The sequence below is a fragment of the Alligator sinensis genome, unplaced genomic scaffold (assembly GCF_000455745.1).
Source record: "Alligator sinensis unplaced genomic scaffold, ASM45574v1 scaffold181_2, whole genome shotgun sequence".
Taxonomy (NCBI): Eukaryota; Metazoa; Chordata; order Crocodylia; family Alligatoridae; genus Alligator; species Alligator sinensis.
In genome coordinates, this window is record NW_005842429.1 from 150,682 (window position 1) to 159,803 (window position 9,122).

Genomic DNA, 9,122 nt, shown 5'->3' on the forward strand with positions numbered 1-9,122 from the left:
ATTTCCCAGACAGCCCACTAGAAAAGAAATTGAAAGCATCTCTGTGTTCAGGATAAAATCTGCCATCGGTGTGGTGTTTTGTGGGGAAGGGCGAACAGTTCTCAAATACAATGGTGAGGAGTGGGAAGGAGAGGAGCACTGCCAGCAAATGCCTGATACTGCTCCAGGTATTGAGGCAATTTTGCCTCACTTGAAGAGAAGCCTTGGTTTTCCATGGCAGTGTAAGGGATGTGTTTAAAGAACAAGAACGCTGATTTATCATATGCTGTTTGGGAACAAAAGTGTCAGGTCAGCAATATAGATTTTGGCTCCTGATACTAGTGTGCCCATGCCACTTGAGCGTACAAAGGGTACAGGGCCTGGCCATGAATGGGGAGGAACAAACCTGGCATCCTTTGAAGCCAAGCTTGTCCACTAAGCCTGGAGGTGCTGAGACACCTCAGTCTCCTCATCTCAGACTTCTGCAGCAATGGAGTACACAGAGGGGACAGGCTGGGCAGAGAGATAGGCACAGTAGCAAATAGGGAATATATGTAACAAGGTGCACACAATACATAAAGGGCTAAATCCCATTTCCTTTTTGGGTACTTAGCTGGCATGTAGCCAGCTGGATAAAAAGTCAGCTGCTGGCACTTGCAAACATGTTGAGACTGTAAATCCCTGACGTGGAAAAATAACCATGCCTTGCTCTGCATGCGTGCTTGCTGAAGAGCTTTGCCAACTTGTAGCCCAGTAGCACTGTTAGAGTACTTGCAGGAGATCCAGGCTCTAGGCCACCTCACCAAAGCAGGCTTTTGAGCCTGCGCCTCTTTCTTGTCAATGCAAAGTTCTCTAGCCATCACACCACAGGCTAATTACTGGCCAGCCTCTTCCAGGCCTCTTGAAGCTGGCCTGCTGCACCTTGGTTTAATGTTCTTTGGATAAAGCACTAAAAAAGTTCCTGCGTCAGTGAAAGCAGCCCCCAGATAGAACCTGGAGCCCCTCTATTCCAAGGTAACTTCCAAAACACTGAGCCATGCAGCTGCTACTTCACTGGCTTCTTTCTGGCTCCCCATAGTTCCCTTTCTTGGCTGCTTCATGAGCCAGCTTCAACAAGAAAGCTCCAGGTGATGTTTAGCCTGTGCCCTGGTTGTTAGTGGAAAGCAAAAAGGCACAGGTCCAAAACTGCAATGGTCTCTATGCTCCTGAAGATTGAAGCATCTTTTCTGTTGTTTTTCTGTATTATGGCAGAGGGCTGTGTTTCTTAACAAGGCTTGTACCGCAATCAAGTTACTTATTATTAAGGTTATCTTAAAGGATCTAATAATAGAGCTGGATTCTAAGAACGCCAATCCCACTAGAGCACATGACAGAAGAGGATATTTTCCAAGGGGTTGACTGATTCTCATATTCTTTTTAATCGGGTTTGCTCCCCAGTGGCTAAAGTTCATAACAGCTTTGAACCTGAAAATCAAGAGCTGCTTTGTCACTGTGTTTCCACCGTATTGCAGTGTGGGTCACGCTGGGGGTTGATGGCACATTTCTGTGCAATATGAAGGACTAGTTTATGTAAAACTTGCCCAGGCCAAGTAGTCTCTGATCTTCATTAGCCCTATTGAAACCAGGGGTCTCTACCTGTGGAGTAAGGAACCAGTCATCAGCAGGAGGAAGACTGGTAGAGTCAGGCCCTAAAATATGGTTGGGATTTAATTAAAGATGGTGATATATTCTTAAGAACCGTCTTACTGACATACAGAGCTCTTTTGGTTCAGTTAACTTATTGCTGCCTGCGGCCTTCACCAGATGCCTGAGATGGAAGTATAGAACCTGTCTTGTTGTAGGACAGGGAGACCTACCTTCTCTACACCAGGCACAGTTCTGTTTCCATTGTCTCTTACCCCTATGCTTCCGAAGTAAATAATGCCAGCCTTTTACTCTCTTTATAGGAGGGTTTTTCCAGCCTTTGGTGATTCTTATCACCCTTCTCAGTTCTCCCCCTCCTTTCCATTCTATAATATAGCTCAGGAGGAGGGAACTGAGGTTAATGCCATTGATTTATACAATGGCACTACATTTTTCTTTCCCCTCCATCTCATGTTTTATGCATCTCCTATGTACTTAAATACTTTCATCAGAATATCCTGTAAATTTCATTTTGGTTTAGCTCATAGATGTTACATTTTTAAAGTGCCATCCATTAATTCCTAGAAATAAATAAGTGGCAGGAGAACAGGCCAGTCTCATGAATCTTTATCCAATACCAGTAAGTCATTAGGGTTGTGAGTAAATTCTCCATTTGTTCCCAGAGAAACCACAGCATTTCCTACACTATATTGGTGTCTACTGCAGAGATTTCTTGAGGTTTTTCCAATGGTCCCATATGGCGTCTTCTCTTCTTTCTCTCCCCCTCCCATTCTCAAACATGCAACAACACACAAACAAAAGCTAGAATAGAAGGAGTTCTTTCATGAAGCCATGTCCACGACATCCACCAGGGCAGCATCAAGTTCAGAAATGCTATTTCCTAACAGGAAAACGCATCTCAAGAAACAGACATACATAACTGGCCTGGATGTCAAAGAATACTGACAATACAGCAGTTATAGCTGCATGCTTGTGGAATGATACAGTTGGAGCAGAAGTGCTCCAACATTAACCTTGTTTCATTCAGGTCGATTCATGTCCCTCCCCATTTGAAGTGCCATAAGAGTATATTTGTCCATACTCTGAATGTTAACCAGTGATAATACATCAGCTTCCACCACTGCCTTTGACCTGAATACTACCTTTGCAATTCTCAGGCATCTAACTCCCTTTACAGACCAGGCACGTTTATAGCCAAGACCCAGGTAGGTTTCAGTTTGAATCCCATCTGAAGCGTAGTTGTAAATCCAGGGAAGGTGAGGTCAAAACCCAAGTGACCCTACCTTGCTTGGTCTAAGAGCTTGTTAAAGTCCCTTCAAGTTTTGCCTGAGTAAAGCAAAATGCGCCTTTTCCTCCATCTTCCAATTGCTGTGGGTGACTGTGGTGCTATTTTAATAGGACCAAGGGTTTGACTGAAAAGTTTTTGTCAGCTAGGGCATGGTCATAGGAGTGGGAGGGGGAGGGAACAAGTGACCTGAAACAGCTTTGAAAAGGTGACTGGCCATACTTTGTTTGCATGTGGTAAAGTGGAAGAGGACGGGACTCGGAAGCAGCGGCTCTTGATGCTCTAGAGACCAGCAAGCTCCACTTGCTCTTGGCATCAGTGTAAAAGGCAAACCCATCTGAAGCTCGTGTGTGCTTTTTCCCTTGGCAGAAGTGAAAGAGTATGAACCCCCATTTGGATCGAAAGTGCGAGAACACCCATGTGTTGAGAGCATGAAAGACAATGTCCTGCGAGATAGAGGGCGGCCAGAGATCCCCAGCTCCTGGCTCAACCATCAGGTAAGAACACCTGGTGCAAAGTGGAGCATTGAGCCATGGCCTTGAGTATAAGGTTAGGCAGTTCAGACATAGTCCCTTACCTCATAGGCTGGAGTACAGAGGTCTACACAGATTATACAACCTTTAAGCAGGCAGTTAATACATCCAACACCTCACCATTCTGTACTGGGCCTCCTCTTCTTTCCTTACCTCACCCCATTAGTGCAGAATAAGGGATAAAGCTTCAGAAGATAAAATATCAGTCCCAAATGACAGAAGTTAACCAGAAGCCAGAGCAAATCCAAGCCAATAAACACAGCCAAAAATATCAGAGGAATATACTGTGCCCTGTTCCCATTCAAACTCCAAGAAAACAAAAATGAGAAAATTGCACTTTAGAAATGTTCATCTAGGAGCAAGAAGCAATAGCATCCCAGCTGATATTGTAGTTTAAGGCAACAGGAGAGGAGCACTTTCTGATAACAGCATCTCTGATCATTCAAGGCTTTCCAAGGGAAGCATTAACAATCCTCTTCTGGAATGGGTCTCTCTGTTGGACCTTAGTCATGAAGAACATGAGTTCATTACACACATAGCTAGTCAGAGCCTTTGAATTCAACCAAAACCTCACTAAGTAAAATGGCCTGAAAAGAAACCAGAAAAGTTCATTTCTCAAACACCTGCTCTGGGAGTACCAGAAGAGCAGCTGAGCCCACTCTGATCCCATTACTGGTACTGGTTAAATAAATTGACAGCTTTTCATAGAAAATACCTACCCACAGGTTACTAAATCCAAAGTAGTTCAGCCTGATTTGTGTCTCCAGAGGGCAGAAAGCATTTTGACTTTCTCAGGGAATCAGGAGCAGGGACACACCCCAATTCCTTGCCTACTGAAATGTTAGAAAATCAGTGGTTTATAACCACCTTAAGTAGGATCAAGTGAGCAAAAAGCCAAGGAAGTGATGCTGTACAGCAACTATGATACTACTTCTCCCCAAGCCAATGACTGCTGGCAAGCCAATGATCTTGAATGCTGAGGAAACAATTTTCTGACACATTAGGCACAAGAGAAGATGACTAGCTCTTTATGCATGCAGTCTAGGGACCAGAGAGCCAGGGCTCTTTCCTCCCAAGTGAGAGCCCTAACCATTAGGCTACAAAGTCTGGTGCCCTGTTGCATTATCTCCTTTCTAAATACGATGAATCTTGAATTCTTATCTGCCCCATAGCCCAGCTTCAACAGGAGGACTGGAGATCCCCCCCAAACACACCCAGACAAGCCTGGAGTCAGGTGCTTAGGTCATTTTCTCAGGCGGTGGAAGAAGTTGGGTCTTCCACACTGCACTGAGCAAATTTTCTAACCACTCATCAATTACAGAAAGGATGCGCACCACCCTGGGCCACATTTTAAAAATAAAGTGACCATGAAATGCATTCTGTAGGTTATTGTTTCCATGTATTGATGCCTGTGAGTGCTTACCAGACCAAGTACCTCAAGGAGACTTAAGTAGAGGAATTGGAGAAGCCCAGTTGAGCTTAGGTTTGAGTCTGATGCCTCACTGGGCAGTTCTGGGCCCTGGAGCAGTTATGGGAATTGGCAGAGGCCTGATTCTGGGCACCCAGGGCAATTTAAGCAAGACAACCATGAAGTGTAGGGGTGGGGATGTTCAATTGTGTTTGTGTAGGCACCCAAAAGTCCCACTTAGGACACTTGTATCCTTCACTCAATCTTTTGAGTGTAAGCAACCCTAATATATAGGAGCAGAACCAGTTCTTACTTCTCATTGCCCTATGGCATGTGATGTCAAGAGACTTTCTTCTGCCTTATAGATTCATTATGGAGAATTATAGAGCAGCTCTTACCTGACAGCTCCCCAGAGCTCTGAGACAGGAGAAGCACATGCTCCCTACTTGTAGGGGTTCTGTACAATGGTTGTAAATGAATAATTTAGGAATTCTGATGTCTAACAGTACTGCATTTTCTATCCTATTAATAAAAGTGCATTTAGTTCCTTCCCAGTAAATTCTTCCAGTATTTAATATAGTAACCCCTAAAATGCAGCAGCAGGCTGTTGACTTCAGTGGAGCTATGACAATCTTCAGCAGCAGCAGAACTGCTTTGAAATTGGTAGAAGTTGCTTTTCGTGTTATAGCTCTTCCATATTCATTTTCTTCCACTGCCGTTGCGTTTTTGTAATGAACTCATTATTCATCATGATAACATTCTGGAATGGATTTACATATTGCAATTTTCCCCCCCTTAATGAGATTTGTTGCACTATTGATTTCAAGTTAATGTTTAATATTTAATTTAATTTACTGCTTGTAATTTCAATGCCAGCAAAAAATGAATGTTATTTGTATACAGACAATAACAGGCTGCTATTAGCATTGATATCAGTCAACATCACCAATTAGGTAAATTATGTAATTAATGCAGTATTGTGAAATGCTACTTTTTTAAATACAAAAAGTTTAATATAAATTCTACTTAATGGGTTGTTAGTGTCATAAAGCAAAAGACACAATTTCCTGGCAAATCTCTCATGTTTATAACGCATATCACTAAAATGCAACTGTGCTGCTTTCCTGTAAACACTATTGAAACTAAAGCTAAATACACCTGTGAGCAACATGCATAGTGTTTTCAGCCTCACAGCCTTTCTTTCTACATGGAGCTAGTCTGAAAGAATGTATAAAGGACTGATCTAGGATTTCACAGATTGGTCAGAGTTTTGCTTGGGAAACTGAAGTGAAAGCCAGTGGCACCAAGGCATTGACTGATTTGCCATTGTGATATTATCATGCACCAAAAATTGTCATTGTTTTTATAATCCACAATAATGGCTCAAGGCACTTTATCTTCTGCAGCAGTGTGCTGTCATGCTGGCCCAAGAACTATAGTAACAATGCTGTAAATATGGATGTATTTTTAACATAGGAGTTCTCATTAGACATCACAGTGACAACAGTACCCATGAGATGACTGCAGGTCCAGTTCTATAAACCCCGATAGCATGAGTACATGTGCTTACTTAAGAGATTGCATGATTGCATTGATCAAGTGCTATGACTGTAACTGTCAAGGAGTTCATTGCTGTATTTCTGTGCCTACTGCAGGGTATCCAGATGGTGTGCGAGACTCTCATTGAATGTTGGGATCATGATCCTGAGGCCCGCCTCACTGCACAGTGTGTTGCTGAGCGCTTCAGTGAGCTCAGGCACCTTGACAAACTCACAGGGAGAAGCTGTTCAGAGGAGAAGATCCCAGAAGACTGCTCTGTGACCTCCACCAAGTAGCAAGTTGCTCAGGGTTGTGGATGGGAGAGAATTGCTCCTGAACTCGTATATCTTGGCAAAGGAAGAGGTCTTGAACAGTTCCCTGACTTGCTTCCTGTAGTACTGAGGATCTCACCACTCCCTTTACACTAAAGCTTCACAGAGGGACAAGAGTTTGTGGGAAGTAAAAGCCAGGGAGTTGGTGTCATACCATAGCATTGGCTGCCTGCAATCTTGTCATAGGATAAGCTGTGTTAGCACTTCCTCAGGAAACAAGATTTTTACAATAGCCAATAACATTTGCACTTTATTAATGCCTGTATATAACTATGGAATAGCTATTTTTATATATACAGCCATACTCAGAAAAGAGTACAATGTGCTTCTAGGAAATTACACATACATAAGAAAACCCTACCCGTTAAGGAAAGATAATGGGGCGGGAGCCATCATTATAGCAGCAGCAATGTACAAAGGCACCATACCAAAAAGACAAGAGCAACCTGCAATAAAAAGATGGCTTTCAAGTCACACATTATACATAGCCTGCTGTTGCCCAGCTGCACTGTATTTTATATTTGTAAGAGAATATGCTCACTGCAGAGAGACAGTTTTGGCCACAGAGTCCATTTCAGCTATGCAATAACTATGCAATAATTTCTACAGCTGGTTTCAGGTTTAGTCGGTCTTGTTCAGTGGACCACCATCACTCTCAACTGCTAACCATGTTCCTTAAAATATCCTGTACTGAGGGTGCTTGGGAGTTCTCACCCCCTTGCTCCCCAGTATATATTTCAATGCTCATTGCTTCACCCTCACTTGCATTTCATGCTAGCAGGCTTCAAAAGTATCAGAGGAACAAGTTTCCCTTCCCCACCAACCAATGAAAATCAAGCAGGGCCAACATTAATCCAGACAGATGTTTTATATTTGCTGTGCCTTCTGAATGAAATCAGTACTTTTCCCCCCTTTTATGTACTGATATAAAAACAAACATTTTTTATATGCACTGTGTCTAATTTCTTGACACACACAGTGCAGATTGTTTCATGCCTTATTTGCAAAAGCAAAGAAAGAACATCAATATCCTCTAGAGATGAATCCATATGAGGCTGTCATAGCTGTGGGAATGCTTTGCAGCAAGGTAATGCCATGCTCTGTGCTCAGCCCTGCTGCCACGCAGAGCAGTGAATGCTGTCCCCTTTCCCACCACCCCCTCCAGCCATTTTTCATGGCTTGCAAAAAATGTACCTTCCAAAACAGTACACTCATCAGACATGGCTTACATTCTTGGAGCCCTTCAAAATGTTTCGAATTGAAGCTGGCTTCACTTTGGGTTTTAAATGGTAGGATGTCTTCAGCTGTTTTTCTGTGATCTGCACATTTCTCTTAGCGGTCGAGTATGTGCCACCGAAACTAGTGAATCTGACAGCACAAAATAATTCTGCATAAATAAATGACTAGATCTTTTTATCTCTGGTGCAATTATAAACGCCTTTGTCATACAAACATCAATTTTTTTCTAGGAAATATTGCTTTTGTAAATCAATAGGAAACGTGTTTATTCAAATAGGAGTTAAGATTTATGAGGAAAATATTTTATTTAAAATGTTTTTGTATCTTCTTTTTTAATAAACTACTTAGAAATATTTAAACAAATTGGTGCAGAACATCAACGACTAAAGTTGAATTCAGAAAATACTATGTCATTTTATGGGGGTATATTTTTTTGGATGAACTGTGGAGCTACTGGCAAAAGGAGCAAACTGTTACTTTGTGCTGCAAACATCAATAACGCGGTGGTATGTTACAATCAAAGCTCTTGCCTATTGATGGTTTTGCCTTTGCAGAGCTGTGGCCCATTGCCCTCTAGTGGTGGGCTTCTAGATTGCACTCTAGCAATATTAAGGATGGAGGTAAAGACAAGCAAACTGGAAAGCTGTGTAGGGTTGTATCGTGGTCTGTTTTTTTTTCCTTTTAATTCCATATTGAAGCTCAAGAAATAACATCCGGTAGTTCCAAACAGTACTGACAATTTAACTACTACATGTAAAGGGAAATTTTTATTCTTTTTGACGAATACTTCACCTGTACATCATATATGAAATAGGAATGTGAACGGTGTATTCTCCTGTTTATCAAATGTTTCAAGAACGTACTTTCATTGTAAACAGTTTTTGTTTGGGGGTTTTTTTTTGTATAAATCAAATGTTTATTAGAGCAAATAAAATAACACCATCTCAAGCAGCTAAGGGGGCTTTTTTGGTCTATACAGAAGCTTCTGCAATAAACAGGTGTCCTTTCTTGTGCGTAGATTCCTCGGAGAAAGCCATCCATAGTCTGAAACCAACATTCACACCGTTTCAGTGGTCTGAACTTCAAGCCCCAAGTCACCGAGTCTGACATTCTGCAGCACTCCATTGTTTTGCGAATGGCTCAAAATCCTGTTAGCTCTCGAG

General features: G+C 42.2%; 1 protein-coding gene across 1 annotated transcript in view; it reads left to right on the forward strand.

The window, feature by feature from the left end:
* Positions 1 to 8,863, forward strand: part of TGFBR2 (transforming growth factor beta receptor 2) — a 37,397-nt gene extending 28,534 nt beyond the window's left edge. Inside the window, exons 5-6 of the mRNA XM_006030202.3 lie at positions 3,278 to 3,405; positions 6,505 to 8,863. Of these exons, the coding sequence (XP_006030264.1) occupies positions 3,278 to 3,405; positions 6,505 to 6,684 (308 nt within the window). The 3' untranslated portion in view covers positions 6,685 to 8,863. The remainder of the gene's footprint in view (positions 1 to 3,277; positions 3,406 to 6,504) is intronic.
* Positions 8,864 to 9,122: the final 259 nt, after the last annotated feature.